This window comes from Equus asinus, chromosome 9, assembly GCF_041296235.1.
Source record: "Equus asinus isolate D_3611 breed Donkey chromosome 9, EquAss-T2T_v2, whole genome shotgun sequence".
Lineage (NCBI taxonomy): Eukaryota > Metazoa > Chordata > Mammalia > Perissodactyla > Equidae > Equus > Equus asinus.
This window is the reverse complement of record NC_091798.1, coordinates 46,314,529-46,339,260: the sequence shown is the minus strand read 5'-3', so window position 1 is coordinate 46,339,260 and position 24,732 is coordinate 46,314,529. Positions and strand designations below refer to the sequence as shown.

Here is a 24,732-nt window from a genome sequence, read left to right as displayed (position 1 = left end):
CAATTGTTTTAGCTTTTCGTTTAGCTCCACTATTCCTTGTTGATTTTCCGTCTGGATGATCTGTCCATTGATATGAGTGGGGTGTTGAGGTACCCTACTATTATCATGTTGTTTTTAACATCTTCCTTTAGGTCTGTTAATAGTTGCTTTATGAACTTTGGTGCGCCTGTGTTGGGTGCATAGATATTTATAAGCGTTATTTCTTCTTGATGAAGTGTCCCTTTGATCATTATATATTGTCCCTCTGTGTCTCTCTTTACCTGCCTTATTTTGAAATCCGTTTTTTCTGATATAAGTATTGCAACACCTGCTTTCTTTTGCTTGCTATTAGCTTGAAGTATTGTCTTCCACCCCTTCACTCTGAGCCTGTGTTTGTCCTTGGGGCTGAGGTGTTTCCTGGAGGCAACAAATTGTTGGATCTTGTTCTTTAATCCATTTTGCCACCCTGTGTCTTTTTATTGGAGAGTTCAATCCGTTTACATTGAGGGTGATTATTGATGCATGAGGGCTTAATGCTGTCATTCTGTCACTCGTTATCTGGTTTTCCTGAGTTACCTTTGTTTCTTGTCCTGTGTGCTTTAGCCTACCCATTTACTTCTGCAATTTCTTATGCTGGGTTTCTTAGATGTTTCCTTATTTATGTTTTGTGGCTCTGTTCTGTTTTTCAGTTTAGTGGCTACCCTGAAGTTTGTATTTAGAGTCTCGTGTATAATATAGTCCATTCTCTGGTGGTCTCTCACCTACTTGACCTAGACTGATTTAGTCCCTTTGCTCTTCCCCTCCTAAATTATTATTTTCATCTCTTATTCCAACTCGTGTTATGAGTTTGTGGTTAGAGTGATAAGATTGTCTTTGCTTTGGTGGTTTCCTTACCTTTATCCTAATGCTATAGTTGAATATTTGCTATCCTATTCTGGTTCTATCTATTTGTCTCTCTACTGTGTGGTTTGTGACCCCTTTCTCCCTTTTCTTCTTTTTTCAGGTATGAGAGCCTTCTTGAGGATTTCTTGCAGTGGAGGACTTTTGGTTACAAATTCCCTTAACTTTTGTTTGTCTGGAAAATATTTAATTTCTCCGTCATATCTGAAGGATATTTTTGCTGGATAGAGTATTCTTGGCTGAAGATTTTTATCTTTTAAGGTTTTGAATATGTCATTCCATTCTCTCCTAGCTTGTAAGGTTTCTGTAGAGAAATCCGCTGAAAGTCTGATGGGAGTTCCTTTGTAGGTTATTTTCTTCTGTCTTGCTTCCCTGAGTATTCTTTCTTTGTCTTTCATTTTTGCCAGTTTTACTACTATATGCCTTGCAGTAGGTCTTTTTACATTCACAATCTAGGAGATCTGAAAGCTTCCTCCACACACATTTCCTCCTCAATCCCTAGATTTGGGAAGTTCTCTTCTATAATTTCAGTAAGCACACTTTCTGCTCCGTTTTCATTTTCCACACCCTCAGGAATTCCAATGATTCTTAAATTGGTTCTCCTCATTGAATCCACTATTTCTCTGAGATTTTCCTCATTCTTTTAAATTCCCAGTTCTCTTTCTTCCTCTGTCTGGAGCCATTCAGCCTGTCTATCTTTGATTATGCTAATTTGCTCCTCTATGGTGTGTACATGGGCATTCAGGGAATCTGTATTCTGTTTTATCTGATCCATTGTATTTTTCATCTCTAGTATTTCTGATTGATTCTTCTGTATAGCTTCAATCTCTTTTGTGAAGTAATTCCAGAATTCATTGACTTGTTTGTCTATATTTCCCTTTACCTCATTGAGTTTTTTGATGATAGCTACTCTGAACTCATTTTCACTTAGTTTACCTATTTCCAAGTCATCAGGACTTAATTCTGTGTTTTTATTGTTTTCCTTCTGGTCTGGAGCTTTTATAAATTGCTGAATGGTAGAGGAGCGGTTTTTGCGCATGATGGTAGTAATCGGTTGCAGTTACAGCCTGTTGCCACTAGATGGGGGTCGAGAGCCATGCGTTGAGTCCTCCACCTTCAGCCGCCATGGCAGGCGCGCACTGCAGGTTGGGGGAGGTGGGGCACTTTCTCTCGTGCCGACCTGGATTCCAATCAGCTCTTGCTCTTTGGTCTCCTCGGGCCCTGGCTTGATGAGGTCCCTGCATGCAGAAGCTTTCCCCCGTCAGCGGGTTTCCACTGCACCAGAGGTGGGAGTCCTGGGCGATCCCCGGATGCGCGGCCCCTCCCCCACTCCTTCCTTCACCCGCGGCAGCGATCCCAGTCTCTAGGGGAGGGAGCAAAGTTCTCTCTTACCTGGTTCCAGCTCCTCTGAGGCTGGCTGCAGCCTCTCCATCCTCTGTCGTCTTGCTGCTGTGGGTCTCTGACAATCTCTGTATTAGAGTTATTGGTTGAAATTCAGTTGTTCCGGTTTTTTTGGTTGTAGTTTGGAGGGGAGAGAGTCCCGGGTCAGCTCACCCCACCATTTTGCTGACATCACCCTTTTGCCCATCTTTCTAAAGGCTTATTCAGCTTTTTAGTTTTGATTTTTGAGAGCTCTTTGCAATTGAAAGAAATTAGCCCTTTGTATATATGTTGTAAATATTATTTCCTAGTTTATCATTTACATTGTGACTTTATGATATTTTTGCAATGCATGAAATTTTAGTTTTTATGTAATCAAATTTGTCAATGTAGAATAACACCACAGAGGGGCTTCAGTGGGATGTTCAGTGGATATAGGGTCTGGTACTCCAAGCCAAATCCTCATTAGGGGCTCTACTGGTGAGATGTAGACACACTTCCTTATTCTTCCTAGTCATCCATTGGTTACCTACTGGTTCAAACACACACACACGTACACATCCCCAAAGGCTATATGAATTCTCAGAAAAGGTACACTCTAAATCCTTATAGAGAAAGGGAAACATTTTCCTATCTTAAACATACTCTGCACAGCTGTCTTGAACAACACCTGAGAAAACACATTATTAGTGTAGAGTGATGTCATTTCCTCTTTGTTCTTGCCCATACTTTCAAACTATGCTCATATGGTCTAACGGTAGCCCATTGGTACAAAAGAAATGGAGGCATCTGAGACAGAGCTTTCTATTCCACGATAGATACACTGTTGGTGACACAGATGCATCAGACAAGCTTCAAGATTAATGTCTTTGTCAAATAAAATTCTTGGGCTTGTTGTTCTGCTATAATCTCTGAATGCAGAAGGGAAGCAACATGAGGATCTATTATTCTCCTGTTGTAACTGTGGGCCCTCCAGGATCAGTTCAACTGACTCCATCTTATCCACAGAGTAATTAAGAAATTGTCTGTCAGAAAATTTGCAAAGTCACATAGCCAGAGCATGTGCAGAAGAAATCTTGACCTGAAATAACCGCAGAACCAAAGATTCTCCTCCCCATGGAACTAAAGGACCAGGACATGACTGGACCTTAAAAGTTGAACTCTTGGAGCTGGCCTGATGGCATAGTTGTTAAGTTCGAACGTTCCACCTCGGTGGCCCAGGGTTCGCTGGTTTGGATCCTGGGCATGGACCTATGCACCACTTATCAAGCCATGCTGTGGTAGGCGTCCCACATATAAAGTAGAGGAAGAGAGGCAAGGATGTTAGTTCAGGGCCAATCTTCCTCAGCAAAAAGAGAAGGGTTGACACTGGATGTTAGCTCAGGGCTAATCTTCCTCAAAAAAAAAAGTTGGAATCTTATCAGAAGCGAGGGGTCCATCATTCAGGAAGACCTGGTATTAAAATTTCTTCCTCACCTTACCATAAATATTTAGAATCCCATCATAAATGTAAAACCTTACTGTAAATGCTTGAAACCCACCAAGCAAACCGACCAGGGACCTGTCCCCACACGCCAGCCTGTTCTCCCTAACCTCTTAAATTTCACCCCAAATCCTAAATCAGGGAGACAGATCTGAGGGCACATGCCCCCTGTCTCCCTGCAGATCGATTTTGCAGAATAAAGTTGATTTCTTTTCCCAAAAGCTGTTGCCGTAATTAATTGGCTTTTTTATGCTCATCAAGCAAGAGAACCCCAATTTTGTGCAGTAATAGTTTTTGGCAACCACAAAGGGACAAGGTCCTGTGACCACTAGCCTGAGGCTCTGGAGCCCCCAGTGGAGTGCAGTGTCTTTTCACTGACCCCAAGTGGCTGCCTAGACAGTTTTTGTCTGGAGGCTTGGCTGATTGGATTCCCATTTCCTGCCATGGTACCCCAGGCCCCCTTGACACTCTTTTTCCTTTTGAGAGAAGACACAGCTCCAGGAGCAGACATCTTTTGAGTGAATGACCTTGTTAAAGCACACCTGTGCCTAAAATTGTCTAATATCTCATGAGGCTCATGGGTTAAGACTCCCCACTGGTGATATTTTTGCTGGGTTAAAGTCTCAAGGCTAGAATTGTGGGTTCAAAGGGAACAATATAAAAGGGTTACAGTCACTGGGCACTCAAAGGATCGAGTTAAAATTCTGAACTCTAGGGTAGGGTCCCAGAGTGTTGGATTCCTGTGTCTGTTCATGTTTGTCTATGTTTGACTGTTTTATTTGTTAAAATTGGCTCTTTGGGGACTGAGTTTCTTGGTGACTATAATAAACTCTCTTTATAAATTACCTTGTTGTGGCAACCTTGGAAAGAGTCCTCTAAAATGGAAATAACTGTAAACAGCTGGCAAGATAACTCAAGATAATTTGAAATTACAGCAGCCACTTTGGGCTCCTTTTGAGCTTTTGAACTGAGAAACAAAGAAATCTTTAAAGAGTCAAGTGCTCCACCTTCTGGCACAGTTATTGAAAACCTAAAGTTTTCAGAAGTTGTAAATGTTTACAAAGAACTGCAGAATCTTACCAAGCAAGCTTGTTTCATGTCCTGAGGGCTTGGTTTAATAATTGTCAGGTTGGAGGTCCCATAAATATGGTGAGGTAAAAATGCAGTTGCACCCCATTTTTTTGGTCAGAGCTGGTCAAACAGAAATGCAGGTTATATTCCCTTTCTCAGCTAAGTATCCTGCCAAACTGCCATCGGCCTCAGGGGAATTACATTGGTCATTAGAAGGAATGTTTCTATTAGATAAGATTATTTAAAAGTGCACTTAAAATTAAAGACTTCATAGGATCAGCCCAGTGGCATCGTGATTAAGTTTGTGCACTCCGTTTCAGCAACCCAGGGTTGGTGAGTTTGGATCCCGGGCATGGACCTACACACCACTCATCAAGCCATGCTGTGCTGTGTCCAACATATAAAACAGAAGAAGATTGGCACACATGTTAACTCAGGGACAATCTTCCTCAAGCAAAAAAAAGAAAAAACAAAATGCAGACCTCAAAATTCCCAAATAACCTTTTTTTTTTTTTTTCGAAAAGCTGAAAGAAAATTAAGTTATAAAAGGTACCCAAAAGAAAAGCCTATTTTGGGTCATTGCTTTACAGAAATCCCATAATCTACTTTCTAAAGAGGGCCCAAAATGAGCCCCTCCCAGAGTTAACGAGACTCAGAGATTTCCTGGAAAACTGCTATGTTAAATATTACTAGAGTTGTTCAATACTGCCAGGTATAATTACTGCTCATCCTGGCTGAAACCTAAAGGATATTTGAAAGGAGTTAGCAACTTACAAACAGAAATTAGGCCAAACTGGAAGCTGATATTCGGAGTCTGATAGGAATTTTTTTCCTGGCCTTCTTCCCTAAATTAAAGATAAAATTAAGCACCCAGGCAGAAAGAAGCAAATTAGGGGATGATGTAGTTGGACAGGTAGATCAACCTATAATATAATTTAGTTACAACCCAATTTCTGAGGAATTAAGAGCAACTGTCCCTAAAAACATCCTTGCAGGGCCAGCCCAGTGGCACAGTGGTTAACTTTGCACGTTCCGCTTCGGTGGCCCAGGGTTCACTGGTTCAGATCCCAGGTGCGGACATGGCACCACTTGGCAAGCCATGCTGTGGTAGGCATCCCACATATAAAAAAAAGTAGAGGAAGATGGGCATGGATGTTAGCACGGGGCCAGTCTTCCTCAGCAAAAAGAGGAGAATTGGCAGCAGTTAGCTCAGGACTAATCTTCCTCAAAAAAAAAAAAATCCTTGCAAGACTGGAAATGTAGCTCTAAAGGTAGTTCAGATTCCACCCATTTCCCTTATCTCAAAAGCTTGCAAACTCTCCAGGAGCTATCTAGCTCTTTACCAATTCATAAGACTGAAGGGGGGAAAAGGGAAAAAGGAAAGAAAAACAGCTAGAAGAGCACTTCACCCAACATCTAGCATCTTGGGTGTCTTCTCCACAAATACTAGTAAAAAAGCTTGAAACAAAATTTGGATTCAATTATTCTTTCATAACTAGTGACCCTTATGTTACTGTACCTGATTCCTTGCAGTAATTTTTAAACAATAGCTGTGGAATCTCTGTGTATGTGTGCCTATTTGTTTGTTATATATGTGTGATATCTTACCTTCAGATGGTGTAATTTCTAAAGAGTACTATTCAATTGGCTTAAAGTAAACACTTATATAAATTATTTCTAAATGTTATAGAAACTAACCCAAATGTCTTTCAAGTTAACCTGATATAAATTAATCTTTGATACATGAAAGCTTATTTAAGATTGTTGGTTTGATTAAAATGAACATGTCCTTAGAATTATCAGCAGTGGATATGATGCAGCTTTTATTCTACATTTATTGGTCAAATAAGCTGATGGTATCTCTGTTACAAAACTGGTTAGCAAAAATAATAACTTACAGTGATAGCTAATTTTGCCTAATGTCTCATGAAGTTTTGGAAGCAATCTAAATAATTATTGGGAACAATAATTATTGGGAACAAGTAAACTAAATAGATGTGAAAAAGATAAAAGCGTTGGGTGAACCTTTTAACAATAATTCTGTGTTATGGCATGTATGTTTAAAATAACTTCCAAAATCTCTTTGGTAACTTGAAACTCTGAAGTTTTGCTAAGTGAAATTAAATGATGAAAAATTCATTGAATATCTAGGCCACTTTCAAACAAGACAAAAATACTGAAACTATTGCTAAACATGTCTAAGTTTATCTACATTTGGCTTCTTATTATAGAGAAACTAAAAGATGTTTGGCTGTATTAGTAAATGTGTCTTGTTTTATTAAAAATTGTACTATGAAGTAGCATGTTTCTAGAAATTATGAAAAGTGTTTATAAACTTGCCAAGCCACAGAAGGCTAATGTAAAAGTTCATAATTGCTTACTTCTTAGTTTTCAGTAAAAATAAAGGTCTGTAAGGGTTAAGAATTCTAATTAATATATGGGATTAAAGCTACTAAAATTAATAAGGAAAACATCTTTGTATTCAAGGAAAGTAAGATATGAGTTCTCAGTAAAGAAGGTATAAAGAATGGAAATATTTTTGTTTGTTTTGTTAAGAAAGATAAATTTGTCCTAAAGAAAGAAAGAAGGCATGGGACAAGTTCTGAATGTAAAAAGAAAGTTATAGAAGGTTTGTTGAAGAGAAACCCTGAGGAAAGAGTTTTATGCATGGTCAAGTTGGCTAAGATCAAAATGAATTTAATTAAGTACATGAGTTTTAATATAAAAGTAAGCTGGTGCAAAAATTAAAATTTAGTTTTCTCTCTTTCTTTTTTTTTTTTTCACTGAGGAAGATTAGCCCTGAGATAACGTCCATGCCAATCTTCCTCCACTTTATATGTGGGTCATCACCACAACATGGCTGATGAGTGGCATAGGTCCATACCCAAGATCTGAGCCTGCGAACCCCAGGTCACCAAAGCAGAGCATGCTGAACTTAACCACTCTGCTACAGAGCCAGGTCCTGGTTTTCTCTCTTAAAAGGATAATTTTCTTAAACTTTTAGTCACCTCTTGATAAAGAGATTATGAAAGATATTTGTCTTTGAGTAGTTTACCAGAAGGGTAGGGATTTTATGTTTTATCAAAATTAATTTCCTGTATCGTTTTTTATCAGGACTTTAATCACAGGCACTAAAGTTTTTCTTATACCTATTTAATTTTCTGCATTTGCCTGAAAATCTTTCATTGTTACCATGGTTAAATGGATAACAAAGCATTGTTTCATAGGAACCTATGATATTATGTGAGTAAATGTTATTGATATGAGTGTTTTAAAAATTATATAACATTCCTAAAATTCTGATCTGTCCTGGTTGTCAGCCATAATTCTAGTTATTATCTTAAAGTGTTGTATGTCACAGAAATAACCAAGTTTCTTTGTCAATTGCCATTTTTAAGTCTTTTGTCATTTACAGACTGTTTTGTTTTACTCTGCTTTTACAAATGTCTTATCTTCAGAGAGATTTGTGGAAAGGACTTTGACACATACCCTAGAATACAGATTTCTGAGAACTTTCAGATTATAAAACTGACCTGGGTAAGAAATGACACAACTTTAACAGAGAAACTGATGGCCTCATAAAGCTGCTAACAGAGGATTAAGATCAAGAACTGATTACACAGGACTGAATTAATTAATGAGGATGATTATAATTTTTATGACTTTTCATTTGAGATATTACTGATTTTTAATGTTCTCTTTTTTCAGATTTAAGGAAACCTTTTTCCCTTTTCTTTTAAGCTAACTATGACTTATAGAAATTTGGTAAATTCTAACTTTGTAAGCATAATTGAAACATTTACCTTTTTCTCCCTACCTGATACCTCCAGAATTTGGAAACTCTTGATGAGTGAACATTCTTATTTTTCATGGCAATATTGTTATTTGCATAAGTTCAATAAGAATCTGATCTCCTTATAGCAGGACACAATTGGAAACATTGGTTATATTACCAAGGCCTTGGCTGGAATGTCATATTTGAGACAGCCATGCATGGACTCAGATATGACCAGATGGCTTTTGAGGAACAAAGATTGACTTCATGGAATAAAGCCACTTGGAAATATTGGCCTAGTACCTTGCTTACAGGTTCCCATTAACCTTACCAGGTGAGTAAAGAAGGTCATTTCCCCTGGTGGGTACAAAGAATCTCAGGATATTTGGGGGAACCTCAAAAGAAGAGAGGAATTCACCCAAATCTGTAGGTATTGCAAGCAGAGCCTGATGACAAGTCCTTGGCTTGGTTTTCCTGCCTTGAAAGGCCTTTACAGTTCAGTCTGAGATTTTTAAATGAAAATCAGATATAAAAGAGCCTATATGATCAATTGCTATTCTTGCTGTACTTATGTAAATAATTGGGCCAAGTTTATTGAAACTAGATTTATTTTGCCAACCAATGAGCCCTAGCTTGGCTATCTTTGGTAAAAATGCAGGCAACTTTAGCGAGAAAAATTATGTTTCAATAGAAACTATAGTACATATTCATGGATATTAGATTCTAGTTCTGATAATCGTCTTTGAGGGTTTTTTTTTTTTTTAATATCTGTAAACTGAACTGGATCCTGAATTCTAGTCTCCTGAAATATCTGGCTACAAATCTCCAAACTAACATTTTCAGGGTTTTGTCATCATTTTCATTTGGAATCATTGAGAACTGAAACCATCCTTTTTCCTGAAGCCCTGCAAACTGAAGCTGAACAACTTGATATAAACTTAAGCGTGATTCATGCCTATTGCTGTGTAAGCCACTCAGAAAGATACTTGAACACCTGATGACATCATCAGAGACATTTCAAGCTGAAAAAGATGCTTTGATGCTGACATGTAGAAACGTTTTGACTGGCTTCCCCCTGGGCTCAGGAACTGGTTTATAATTTGCTCCAACCATTAACCTTGTTTTTATTTTTGTTTCTCTAGAAATGCTTCTTATTAAATACCTGGTTACTTTACACACTATAGGCTTAACTTTGGGAGCCCACCTGCATCCCTGTCTTACCAAGAGACTGGTTCAATGAGAGGGAACAACTGTCACCCCTTATCAGCAGGAAGAAGCTCAAGCAGTCGTCACCTATAGCCCTCAAGATTGAGGAATGAACAACAAAAAGGGGGGATTTATAACCATGGGCCCTCCAGGATTGGTTCAACTAACCCCATCTTATCAACAGAGGGATTAGGAAATTGTCTTTCAGAAAATTTGCAAAGTCACATAGCCAGAGCATGTGTAGAAGAAATTTTGATCTGAAATGACAACAGAACCAAAGATTCTCCTCACCCTGGAAGCAAAGGACTGGGACATGATCAGAACTTAAAAGCTGGACTTTATCAGAAGTGAGGGAACCATCATTCAGGAAGATCCAGTGTTAAAGTTTCTTCCCTACCTTACCATAAATGTTTAGAACCTTACCATAAATGCTTGAAGCTCACCAATCAAAACCTGCCCCACCAGCATTTATGTGTGCCAGCCTCTTCTCCCTAACCTCTTAAATTTTGCACCAAATCCTGAATTGGGGAGAGAGATCTAAGAGCACATGCCCCCTGTCTCCCTGCAGATAGATCTTGCACAATAAAGCTGATTTCTTTTCCCAAAAGCTAATTCCGTAATTAATTGGCTTTTTTAATGCACATTGGGCAAGAGAACCCCAGTTTTGTGCAGTAACACTGTCTGAGTAACATCAAATAAAGAAGAGGTGGAGTGTTCTTCCAATCACATATAAAACCAAGACATATAAATGCTGCAAAAAGAAACCAAAGCTAGGCACAGTGCTTTTATGGTGCCCGACATTTATGGATTTAAATTGGATTGAACATATTACTTAGAATTTTTTAAGAGTCTCATGGCTCTGTGGACCTATCTTTCCACTATGGCCTACTGATTTGGGCAAAAACAAAGATCACACCAGTCAAAAGAGCCAATACCTGTCCCTGAAACATCCTAGTCAACCTCTTTCCCCTTGATATCCTCCCATCCCCCATCTCCAATTACCTCCACGTAAGAGGAGAACTTTAGTAGGCCAAGATTTCTATCAAAGGAACATCTGTCACACGTGATTATGTAGTAGCTTAGAGGATACCAGTTGACATGAAAGACCTTAGGAAAATGCAAAATCAAGTAGACACATGATCTGCCAAAGGCAATGGCATCTGCCAAAACGAAACTGTGATCTTTTGAATATTTTTCCTTCTGAAAATATTCAGATTTAAAACTTCTTTCAAATACTGTTTGCCATCTTTACAAAATGCTTCTCAAGAGCATCTGGAGAATCCCTATATCTAACTGATGTTTCCATGCCTTACAGGTGCTTACAACAGAGTTCTGCCCTACATCCTCATGGGCAGCCTGACTGTCCTGAACGGAATCATCACACTTTTTTTCCCTGAAAGTTTTGGAATGGCCCTACCAGAGACCTTAGAGCAGATGCAGAAAGTGAAAGGGTAAGTGGAACTTAAAAAAAGATACCAAAATTCCTCAAAAAGAATAAACCTGCAAGAATAGCTAGGAAGTTTCTGAAGAAGTGGAGAGTAGCTCTATCAGATAATAAAGCATATTATTAGGCAGTGGTAATTAAAACAGTGTGATAATGCTATAGGAATAGAAATCAATAGAAAAAAGAGAGTTCAGAATTAAACCCAAGAAAATATGAGAGTTCAGTGTATTATAAAAAGAAGCAATTCAAAATAAGTGGGAAGAATTTAGATTATTCAGTAAAAGTTGTTAGAACATTCAGCTAGCCTTTTTGGACAAATACAAAAACTTGAATCCTATTTCAAAATACATTAAGATAAATCCCAGAAAGATTAAAAATGTAAAATCACTGGGGCCAGCCCAGTGGCATAGTGGTTAAGTTGACGTGATTCACTTTGGAGGCCCGGGGTTCGCGGGTTCAGATCCCAGGCACAGACATACATACCACTTGTGAAGCCATGCTATGGTGGCATCCCACATACAAAATAGAGGAAGATTGGCAACAGATGTTAGCTCAAAGCCAATCTCCCTCACTAAAAACAAAAAGAAGAAATTGTTGGCACGGCAAAAAGAAACCATAAATAAAGACAAAGGTGAACAAGCTAGAGGAAAAATATTTGCAACACACGATACAGACTTAGGGCTAATACACCTAATATATAGGAAGCTCTTAGCGATCAGTCGGAAAATGACAAACAATAGTAAGGAAACTGACAAAGGACGTGAACAAGCAGTTTCAGTGGCAGATGGATACATAAAAAAATATGATCTACATTAATAAAGAAATATAAAATAAAACAATTCAATATCATTTTTTTGGCCTATGAGTTTGTGTGAGGATATTTTTCTCCTGACACCAACTAATTCTAACACCAACTGAGTGTCCCATAATTTAATTCAATTCTAACACTAACTATCTGGAATCTACATCAGACTCCACAGGTTTAAGGGCTCAGTCCCACAAGACTGCCCTCACTTCAGATGCCAGTGTCAAGTAAGAGGTCCCCGGGTTATCCACCCTTCTGTCCAACTTGGCTACAAAATTGGGTGTTTCCACAACCCCCTTCCTCGAGTTCAGTAATTTTCTAGAATGACTCACAGTACTCAGGAATACACTCTCCTTACTATCACAAATTTATTATGAAGGATACAAATGAACAGCCAGATAAAGATGTACACAGGGTGAGATTCAGAGAAGTCCAGAACGTAGGCACTTCTGTCCCTGTGGAGTTGGGGAGCACAAGCATCCTGGCACAGGGATGTGTTCCCCAATTCAGAAGCTCTTTGAACCCCACTGTTTAGGAGGTTTTATGGAGGTTTCATCACATAGGCATTATATATATTTTTTTCTGTTTTTTGCTGAGGAAGAATCACCCTGAGCTAACATCTGTTGCCAATCTTCCTCTTTTTTCTTTTTTTATGCGAGCCACCACCACAGCGTGGCTGCTAACAGCCATGTGATGTAGGTCCATGCTTGGGATCCAAACCTGGGCCACCGAAGCAGAGAGTGCTGAACTTAACCACTAGGCAACTGGGGCTGGCCTGAGAAATTAGTAATTTGATCTCCAGCTCCTCTCCCGTCTTCAGAGGTTAGGGGTGGGGCTGAAAGTTCCAGGCTTCTAATCAAGGCTTGGCTTTTCTGGCCACGTGTCCCCATCCTGAAGTTATGTAGGGGCCCTGCTGAGAGTCTCTTCACTAGAATAAAAGACAAGACACTCCTATTACCCCTGTCACTCAGGAAAGTACACAGGAGTTAGGAGTTCTGTGCCAGGATTGGGGACAAAACAAATATCTTTCTATGATATCACAGATTGGCAAACATTTAAAACATTAGTTGTATGGTGGGAGGAGTTTAGATTCTAAAGTGAAACTGCCGGACTTTAAATCCCAAAACTATTGTATAAATTTGGGCAAATTACTTAATTTTCACTAAACCTCAGTATTCCCATCTATTTTAGTGGAGTAATTCATATGGCTATTGTGAGGTTATATGAGATAACATGTTTTTAGTGCCTGGCCATGATAAAGATAAGCCTATGTGTGAATGGAGTCTGGAGTCTGATCTCTGACAGAACAGGAACAGCAAAGGTGCCCACTTTTGATAAACTCTTTTCTTCTAATGATAGAATGACTTCAGTATCGACTTTAACTTGCCAGGAACTTCACGCTTACCCCTCTTATCTCTTCCTCAGAGAAACTGTGAAAAAGTATAAATTCTGGGTTTTGTTTATGTTTAACTAAGATGGCTCCAGGGAGGCAGCCCCATGGCCGCGTGGTTAAGTTCGTGCATTCCGCTTCGGCAGCTAGGGGTTCGCCAATTTGGATCCTGGGCACAGACCTACACAACACTCATCAAGCCATGCTGTGGAGGCATCCCACAGAGCAGAACTAGAATGACCCACAACCAGGAGAGTTGCGCTATGTGCTGGGGCTTTGGGGGGAAAAAGAAAAAAAAAAAGATGAAGATTGGCAACAGATGCTAGCTCAGGGCCAATCTTGGCCAAATTTTTTTTTCTTGGTGAGGAAGATTGGCCCTGAGGTAATACCTGTTGCCAATCTTCCTCACCAAAGGTGGGGGGCGGGGGGGGGGTACCTCCTTTAAAAAAAAAAAAAGAAAGAAAGAAAATGGCTCCAAATATTCAAAATCAGAAAATATTAGTTCTAGACTCATGAGGTTCTTATTGGAGTTAAAATAATTACTTGTTCATTAACTGGAGAAGTGTTTTTCAGTGTCAGTCTGGCATTTTGAGGAAGAGAATCTCGAATATTTAATTTTGTTTAGCACTATCTTATTTTCAGGTTCAGATCTGGGGGAAAAACAAAAGATTCCATGGACAAAGAAGAAAATCCCAAGATTCTAATAACTTCATTCTGATAAAATTTCCACCCCATTTGGTGAACTGAAAAACAGATACATAAGGCTCTGAAGAAACCAACGCCTTTCCTGATGAAATGGACTGACTATAACGATTAACACTAAAACAGACCTTGCTGTTGAGAAATGCTTGTCATATAGCAAACTCTGGACCACTCTTCCAGATAGCCTCCTTATTTTAAAAATGAACCATTTCTAGAGCATTCTCCTTAGTAAGGAATTTGATGAAATGGGTTTGCAAGATTTTTTGAAAATGTGTTGGTCAAGGATTGGTAAATCCATATAAAGATTAATACATTTCTAAACATACAAATACTATCCAAAGAAAAAGAATGTCACTATATTAACATAACTATCAGGTGGCAACTGTGCATGTGTGTATGTATAAGTGAACCAGCACATTCAAAATCACAGTAGCTTTCAAATTGAGCTCATTTACTGCTGTAACCAAATGATTATATGCAGTATTCCTATCCAGAAACTTTTATGTACTCCTCTGAGAGGAACTGATGGCAGTTATTAATAGTGTTACTAGTGAAATGCAGCAAGAGATCAAGTAGCCTGGCTCATATGGCATGCTGGCCTTTAAGAGGGGAACCGAGACAGTTCCTAGCTGTAATTCCAACAGCTACAGCTCACAGCCTATTGAATCATGCACAGTTGTTGTGCTCTCTTGGAGCATGTGACTAAGCCTTCTGTTTCCTAGGACTGGTTATTTTGCTGGTGAACAGAGAATCAGGAAAACTGCACAAACCAGTTGGATTGGTAGAGATGGCTTCTGTGCCCCACAGCCTAGAAGGGTCAGCACCCAGGACAAAGGCTGTCCACACCAACAATCTGGAGAGGCTTTTAAAACAGTTCTTTCCATCAATACTTACCTTCTAAGCACACTATGCAGCTGCATTCTCTTCAGCAGTCAGCAACAGTGGAACCTCAGTTCCACGAATGAGCAGCATAAAAGATAAAAGACTAATGGGATAATGTGTTCCTGTAAGCTCAGAAAATAAATGTCAGCTCTGTATCTCGCCATGGTTTAGGCATGCTGAGATGTTAACATAGCAAGAAGTTACTCCTGGAGACTCGGGGCAGCACGCTTTCATTGAAAGTGGCTTCTCTGAGAGCAGCACGGTGACAAGCTACTGACCCTTTAACGTATCCAGTGCCACGGTGCACTCGTAGGAATAGGCAGCCACTAGTTTTTGATGCTGCTTTGTGGCATCATCTCCTAAAAATAACTATCCCCAAATGCAGATTTTCACTATGGAAAAATTTTTCAAAGGAACCTTTGATATAACATCTTGATAAACTGTCCTTATATTAAGATCCTTATCTTGAACTTTCCCGGTTAACTCAGAATTTTTTCTCTATATTGCCATATTTCTTACACGTTTTATACCTGAAGCACTGACACACTGATCCTACCTTTTGATTGTTACTTTAAAATCCACTAGAATGTCTTCGAATAGTTTATGCTTTGTCACTGGGGACGCAGGTGCACAGCTTTAGCCACCCAGTGCTTTTCTCTCCCCTGTTGACGCAACCTGTCTGGAATGTCTTTCCGTCTCCCCCGCAGGGCACTGGGCCGCCTCTCCCACCGAGAGCGAGAGAGTCATGTTGCTTCTCTAGAAGCTCTCCTTGAACTTCCTTCCCACCAACAGTAACTGTGACTCCTCTGTGCTCTTGTGGTACTTGTTACCCTCACTCAATCTGCCTCTTGTCTTGTTGCCAGGGACTTTCTCTTGTTTATCTTTCTATCCTCCGTAGTGCTGCTTAGCATCGTGCTTTCTTGCATGTAACAGGCATTTGATAAATATTCATTTTAATTAAAGTACTTTGTAACTCTAGCTTGGTGAAAATATTATGTTTCATACCTTGACATTTGAATTTTTAAATACCTAAATATTAAATGCTCTTAAAGCTTTTTCAAAATATAAAAAATAAGGATTGATAATTAACTTTTATTACTGTTTGTACAGGTGTTTTATATTTTGTAGTAGTAAGAGATGACTTTTTAAAAAATCTGTTTATATAAAGGCAACAAGTACACAAATGATTCTCTCTTTCGTAGTTCAAAGACAAAGTAGATGAACACATGCCAAAGTGGTATTTGATTAAATTCAAGATATATTCCTGATTTTTAAAAACTGCTTTTAAAATTAGTTCCACAAGGCAACTTCCTGAGCTTGCTTATGAATATCAATCTCAGACTGACAGCCAATATTACACTGCATGTTAGAGTGAAATACTAGAGGCATCCCATTAACAGAAACTATATGGATACATGATTTAGCACCTTTTACTTTCAACATTTTTGGGCATATGTTAATAACTATAACCATAGTATATATTATAGATAAGAAGTAAAACTATTAGAAAATAGACAAAATTATCAATATTATGAGGAGCATATAATGATATTCTACTTTTAAAATCCGAGAGAATTAACTGAAAATTCTTACATTTAAGAGGTTCAGTTTAAGTGGAGGCATATAAGAAGTGTCCATAAATCAGCAAATTTTTATGTATTAGAAATAACCACCTGGAAAATACACTGGAAAAAAACAGGATCCATTCATAATAGTCATAAAAACATAAAATACAGAGAAATAATCTTAATAAGAAATGTATAAAACCTAAGTGAAAAAATTATTCCATTTAATTAAGACTTAAATGGAGACATGCCAGTTCCTGAATGAGTAGAATGAATGCTGTGAACCTGCCATTCTTACCAAATTAATTTACTACCATAACGTAATTAAAATTAGTATTTCAATGACATATTTTAGGAACTTAAAAGAGAATTCTAAAAGACATCTGAAAGAATAAGTATGCAAGATTGGCTACAAAATTTTTGAAAAAAAAAAAAAAAGAGTGGTAAGGTTAAATATTCCCTCACAGATTTAAAAACACAAGGAAAGATAAATCAGTGAAATAGGACAGGTAGCCCAGAAACAGACCGAAAATACTGCTAATGCTCCAGACAGCAGGAAGGTTAAGTGCACAGCCTCTGGAGACTAGTGCTCCTGGGCTTGATGCTGGCTCTGTCACTTATCAGCTGTGTGGCCTGGAGCAAGTTATAGTCATCCCAAACCTCAGCTTCTTAATTTGTAAAAAGAGGCTAATAGCAGTTTCATGGGCTGGCTATGGGGATTACATGAGATAATGCACATATTTAGCCCATGCCTGGCAGACTTAGATGTTTTCTCTCTCTCTCATCTCGCTAAATTCCATAGTTAATCATTATAATCAACTTCCTTGACCCTTTCTTAATCCACCTTACCCTTTGGGGCAAACTGCAATGCTGGTTAAATCCAACCCCCTTCCTACTTCCCACCGGCACCTGCACAGCTAAATGTAGCTGGAAAAAATATGCAAACATGCTGCCTGGCTTCACTTTAAATTAATCATCAGCCATTTCAAGAGGAACTTTATTGCTGACTGACAGTCATGCTCCATTTGGTGCATTCTCTGCCCTCAGTGACCTCTCTCTTCAGAACTCCAACATCTCCTCCCCATGCCTGCCCTCAGCTATGCCTTCGCTTTTTATCTAGCTAGAAAATAGAAGTAATGGGCGAGAACTTCCATAAACTCTTACCACTGTAATCCATCAACCTAACTGCATCTGTACCCACACGGTCTGACTTTTCTCCTGTTACTTGAGATAAACGGTTTCTGCACCTAGCGCAGGCTTTCTCTCTCTCTCTCTTTCTCTCTCTCTCTCTTTCTCTCTCTCTCTCTTTCTCTCTCTCTCTCTCCTTATGCACTTGGTGCCCCTGCCCCCTTACTACTCAAGAACATTGCTCCAGCAATTCTCCTGACTCTCTGCCCCATCATTCACTCTTTTCCCTTCCTGCTGGATCTTTCTCATTCACCATGCAAATATGCTGTTATTTCTACAATGATGAAAAAGCTCTCTCTTGACCCCACTTCTGCCTTTGACTACTGCCCCATTTCACCTTGACTCTTTATAGCAAAACTACTCAAAAGATGACTCTATACTTGCTACTTCTAATTTTCTTCTTCCAGTTACCTCTTGAACCCACCACAGTTAAGCTTTAGCCCCCACCTCTCCACCAGAACAGTTTTTCTCAAGGTCCTCAATGATCTGCATGTTTTTTAATCCAATGGTCAATTCATAGTCCTCATATTACCAGCTCTCTCAAGGCATCAGACAAACTGATTTCTCTTTCCTTGAAATGCTTCCTAGGATACCACATTTGCTTGGTTTTCCTCGTACTTTGTTGGCTGCTTCTTCACAATCTCTTTTGCTGCTTCTTCCTCATCTCTTCCAATGCTCACCACTGGAGTGCCCAGAACTTAGTCTTTGGTCCTCTTCCTTTTTTGGAAAATCCAATGTCACGATTTTTAAATACCATCTCTACATTAACAACTACCAAATACATAGAGAGCTTAACTCCAGGCTCACTCACCAACTGCTTACTCAATATCCTCACTTGGATATCTAATGGCATCTCAAACCTAACATGTCCAAAGTTACTATGTGCTCTTGATTCCTCCCCAAATCTGTTCTTGCTGAAGTCTTCCCTACCTCAGTCAGTGGCGACTCCATTTTTCCAAATGCTCCTTCTCTCATACCCCATATCCAATGTGTCAATAAATCTTTGGCCATAATTTCAGCATACCTAGAATTTAGTTTCTTGATTGGATTCTGTTAGCTTCTTAACCAATCCTTCCTCCTTAATTCTTCTCCTGCCTTCCTTCAGTCTATTCTCAGCATAGCAGTCTGAATTGTCTAAATGAGATCATGTCACTTGTCTGCTCAAAACCTTCCAATAGCTTTCCATCTCAATCAGATTTTTAAAAAGCCAGTCTTAATAATAGTGTATAAATGGGATGATCACATGTCCCAGTTTTCCCAGGACAGTCACAGTTTCTATATATTAGCCTAGTGAAATTATTACTAACCCCTCCACCTTTCATTCTGGTGTCCCAATATGGATGATAAATTATATATGGTCACCCAACTTACAGGGCGCTATTCTATGTGCCTCCACCCTTTAGCTTTCTGACTTTGCCTCCTCACTCTCTCTCCATTGCTTTCTTCATTCAGGCTCCCCAGGCTGTGCTCTTCTTTGAACACTTTGAACTGCTAGACACGCTTCTGCATGTTCCCTCTTCCTGGGAATGCTCTTCCCAGGTATCTGCATGTCTTACTCCCTTATTTCCTTTGTCTTTGCTCAAATGTCACCTGCTTAATAAATACTTACCTGGACACCCTATTTTAAATTGCATCCTGTTCTCTCTCTGTCCTAACCTTACCTGTCCTTGCTTCATTTTTCTCCATAGTTCTTATCATGCTCTGGCATCCTAACTAGTTTACTTCTTTATTTTGTTTATTGTCCTTCTCCTTCCTCATGAAGCCTATATTCCATGAAGAGCACTTCTGTATCCTCAGCAGTTAGAACAGTGCTTGGCACATAGTAGTGCTTAATAAATACTTGCCGAAAAAATGAATGAATGTATTATTATCATTATTATAGTTAAATGGGCAAAAGTAATTATTAGTTTTCAAATAAGAAAACATTGGCCGATAAATATACAAAAAAAGTGTTCTGCTTCACAAGTAATCAAAAGAATACTAATTGAAATGACAATGTGATGCCATTTTCCAACTAAAATGTTGACAAAGATTACAAAATGACAGTAGTCAATATTGATGAGCATGTGATAAGATGCACCTTCAAATTCTTCTGGTGGGAATATAAATTGGTTTATTTTTTTCTGGAAAATAAGTTGGCAAAGTGTTTCCATAGCCTTGAAATGCTTGGATTTTGGTGGTTTTTTTGTGTGTTTGTTTGTTTATGTATTAACTCCACAACTAGGAAACAGTCAGAGATATATGAAATATTTATGGAGATAGATATTTATCACAGCATTATTTGCAATCTTAAAAAACTAAATATGAGCTAACAAAGGAGGTGAAAGACTTGTACCCTGAAAATACAAAACATTGCTAAAAGAAATCAAAGATACAAATAAATGGAAGGACATCCTATGCCCATGGATAGGAAAATTCAAATATCATTAAAATGTCTATACTAACCAAAGTGAGCTACAGATTCAATGCAATCTCTATCAAAATCCCAATGGCATTTTTGCAGAAGTAGGTAAAAATCACCCAAAAATTCACATGGAATCTCAAGGGACTTCTAATAGCCAAAATAATCTTGAAAAAGAACAGAGTTGAAGGCCTCACACTTCCTGGTTTCAAAACATACTACAAAGCAACGATAATCAAGACAGTGTGGTACTGACATAAAGACAGATATACAGACCAATGGAACAGACTACACAGCCCAGAAATAAACTCTTACATATATGGTCAAATGATTTTCCACAAGAGTGCTAAGACTACACAATGGGGAAAGGATAGTCTCTTCAACCAATGATTTTGATAAAACTGAATAGTCACATGGAAAAGAATGAAGCTGGACCCATACCTTATACCATATACAAGAATTAACTAAAAATAGATTAAAGACCTAAATGTAAGATCTAAAACTATAAAACTGAGAAAAAACCTTTGGGACATTGGATTTGGCAATAATTTCTTGGCTATGATACCAAAAGCACCATCAACAAAAGCAAAAATAGACAAATGGGACTACATCAAACTTAAAAACTTGTGAGTGTCAAAGGAAAAAACAGAGTGAAAAGGTAACCTATGGAATGAGAGGAAATATTTGCAAATCATATATCTGAGACAGGGTTAATATCCAGAGTGTAAAAGGAACTTCTACAACTCAACAATGAAAAAACAAATAACCTGTTTTAATAAAGTGGGCAAAGGATTTGAATAGCCATTTCTCCGAAGAGATACAAATAGCCGGCAAGCATATGAAACATGCTCAACATTACTAACCATTAGGGAAATGCAACTCAAAACCACAATGAGGTACCACCTCACAACCATTAGGATGGGTGCTATCAAAAGAACAGATAACAAATGTTGGCAAAGATGTGGGGAAATTGGAATGCTTGTGCACTATTGGTAGGAATGTAAAATGGTGCATCCACTATAAAAAACACTATGGAATTTCCTCAAAAAATTAAGAATAGAATTATCATATGATCCAACAATCCCACTTCTAGGTATATATTCAAAATAATTCAAAGCAGGATCTCAAAAAGCTATTTGCACACCTATGTTAATCACAGCATTATTCACAATAGCCAAAGCTGGAAGCAACTCAAATGTCTGTCAACAGATGAATGGATAAGGAAAATGTGGTGTATACATACAATGGAATATTACGCAGCCTTAAAAAAAAGAAGGATATCCTGCTGCACACTGTAACATAGATGAAGCTCAAGGACATCATGCTAAGCAAAATAAGCCAGTCACACAAGGAGAAATACCATACGATTCCACTCGTATGAAGTATCTAAAATAGTCAAGATCATAAAAACAGAAAGTAGACAGCCAATTACCAAAGGCAGGGCAGGGAGGAGAGAGAGGAAGGGCAATTAACGTCCAGTAGGTCTCAGTTTTGCAAGATGAAAAAGTTCTAGAGATCTGTGCACAGCAATGTAAATACTCTTACTACTACTGAACTGTACACTTAAAAATGGTTAAGATGGTAAAATTTAATGTGATGTGGTTTCTTTGCCACAATAAAAAAAAACTAAGTATGGAAATAGTTAAATAAATAATGGTGTGTCCTTACAAAAGAATATTATTCGGCTATTCAAAACAGTGTTTAAGAATTATTTTTAATAACATGATAAAATGCTTGTGATGTAATGCAAATTTTAAAAAACAGTATACAACAGTATTAACCAAATAATGAATGCATGCATGAATAAATTATGTTTAAAAGGCATGAAAAAAAACTAGAAGGAAATACCTTATGTTATTAACAGTAGGTATGTTTACATGAGAGATTATAGATGACTTCCGTTTTAGTTTGTTTTCTGTAGTTTTCCTTACTTTATAAATGTTTTATAAAGAACATATATTACTTTTATATTCATAAAGAAGTTAAAAAATAAAAACTTTTATTAAGTGTCAACTAAGTACGAAGTTTTGGGAAGCAAAAATGAAGAACATTAAGAAAGCGAAATTCTTGTTCTCAGTGGGCTCAGTCTAGCCAGATTATGAACTCCTACCTTTGTGGCCTCAGCAACCAGCCGAGTGCCCTGACCTGGGGCTGGGTTCTATGGGGCAGAAACCCAGGTCAAAGTCACTTTCTCCCTTCCAGACGTGGGCATTTTCTTATCTCTCCTCCCACTCTGCTTGAGCAGCAGTCACCTTTACCCTGATTTAGACCAAGCCAAACTTGTTCTGCTGAGGCAAATCACCTTATCACCAAAGCTATATTTAACAGATCATTGAATGGGTTGTGAAAAATTATAAGGATTTGAACTCTCACCCACTGCCCTTGTGTTGGCACAGAAGAGTCTGAAACCTGATTTTGAGAACCTTGAGACCTCTTTCTCCAACACTGCAAATTTAATCCTTCTTGTCAAATACTCTCATCCTAACTCCCCTCTGTGCTCCCTGCCCCTGCACAGCCCACCATCTCACCCTCCCATGTTGCCTTCCATGCTACTGCGTCGTCTGAAACCCCCATTCCATTGGGGACAAACAACTCTCCTCCTTCAAGTATATCCCGGGTCACTCTCTCCACGTCCTCACCTTGACATAGACCTGCCTTCCCCTCTGAGCACTCCACCTCCCTCGTGGTCTTGTGTCTCAAATGGAGGCTGCTCATTTTCTACTTCCTATGAACTCCAGAGCCACGTAAGAGCTCAGCATCTTCTTCATACCCATTGCCATTTCCAAACCGTAACTCCTTCACCTTCACATATATGAAACGCCTCCTTCAAGGTTTGTGCTGTGTATTTCCGGTTGCTGTTACCAACAACCCGCCCCGTTGCTTATCCACATTCCGTGAGCTCTCTGGAACCCAGCCTGAGGTACTGATGACTTTTGTGCTCAGGAGGATGAGTAACCTTACACCTCAGCTTCATAACACTGACCCTTAACCTGTACTTCAGTCCCTCCCTGCCAAGGACACCTTTGGATTCCATCGTCAGTCACAATAACTCCATCTCATTCCAGGGCCTTTTGTTTTCCTCACAACCTTTCAGCTCTGACCTTGACATCATTTCCTTTCCGTTTTAGTTTATACCTCATGATCCCCTAATTCACTCATGCCGCTACCCTGTTCTTTGGTTTACTCATCTTGTAAAATCTAAGCTTGAGATAAGTCAAACCATTTATTCTTTGCTCTCAATCCAAGCTGCTGAATTAAGATACAGGAGAGAAGGGGGATCATTGATGGGTTGGAGGAACATGTGGGTTGGGAGAGTGATGAGTGGGTTGAGGGTCCAGCTGTGACTGGAAATGTAAATTTGTAGAAATACCAATTCACATAGTTGTATGATTTTCTCCTATGTCCGAGGGTAGGAATGAAATGCACAAATGGCTGGATGTGAGGCTTTGCAGTACAGGTGAGCAGAATGACAAGACAATAGAGGAACTGAGATTGGCTGAAGCTAAGGACCATAGTATCTAGATTGAAGAAAAGAGGGAGTGAAAACAGTAAAGACAACTTCTGTTGGTCCTAGTATGCTATGTCCATCTACCTTCTTCTTCTTTATTTGGGGTGTATAAGAACCTAGCACAGTGTTAAGATCCAGAGTGTTCAAAAGAAGAGACTGCAGGTCAGCCTAGGAGCACCATCTCTCTGGGACCATTCACCACCACAAAGACCTGACTGTGGTTATATGAAACCTAAGGAGACCAAATGCTCTCATTTGGTAAGGGCTGAGGGCTAGATTTCAGTTTTCAGGATATTGAGAGGTGGCATTAATAATTAAGAGTGTAGGCTTGGAGGCAGATCCACTGTGTTCTCATTTGGACCTGCTACATACTAACTATAACAACTATAAGCAAATTACTTAACTTCTCTTCAGTTTCTCTGAAAGTGAGAATAGAACAATAAAAATACCTATCTCATAGAGCTCTTGTGAGGATTAAATGATGTCATGGGCTATTGTTAGTGTTATTATTGTAATAATACAATAGCAGAGAGGATTGAAACTTGCCCAGAACTTTCTAATTTCCACCCTAACCTGGCATCTAGCTCAGAAAATTAAGATAGCCTATAATTTATATTATCCAAATTTAATTCAGTCAAAACCTCCTGATAGTTTCCAGTGGAATCTTGCTCCAGGATGACTGTATCCCATAAGGAGACCTATGTGTTCCTACACATCTTCTCTCGGGTGATCTCATCCAGACCCGTAGCTTTATACCATCCATATGTGGACAACTCCCTAGTTTATACCTCATTCTGACCTCACCTATGACCTTCAGACTCATATATCCAAAGGTCTCCAAACTTATATTTAAATATAAGTTTAAAATATTTATATATTTAAGGATAAATTTATTTTTATATTAAAAATAAAACCCTTGTACAGGCAAAAAATAGATAAATTAGACTACATCAAAACTTAAAAGTTCTGTGCATAAAAGGACACAATCGACAGAGTAAAAAGGCAACCATTCGGGATAAAATATTTCAAAATCATTTATCTGATAATAGGTTA

At 38.7% G+C, this 24,732-nt stretch overlaps 1 protein-coding gene across 3 annotated transcripts in view; it reads left to right on the top strand.

Annotated features, from left to right (window-relative positions):
* Positions 1–17,005, top strand: part of SLC22A4 (solute carrier family 22 member 4) — a 60,069-nt gene extending 43,064 nt beyond the window's left edge. For 2 of the 3 annotated variants that reach the window (XM_014856784.3, XM_070517415.1), the window contains exons 9-10: positions 11,110–11,245; positions 14,076–17,005. In XM_014856784.3, the coding sequence (XP_014712270.1) occupies positions 11,110–11,245; positions 14,076–14,151 (212 nt within the window). In that variant the 3' untranslated portion in view covers positions 14,152–17,005. Of the gene's footprint in view, positions 1–7,605; positions 7,773–11,109; positions 11,246–14,075 lie in introns of all 3 variants that reach the window. The other variant, XR_011505829.1, reaches the window with a different exon arrangement.
* The last annotated feature ends 7,727 nt before the right edge of the window (positions 17,006–24,732 follow it).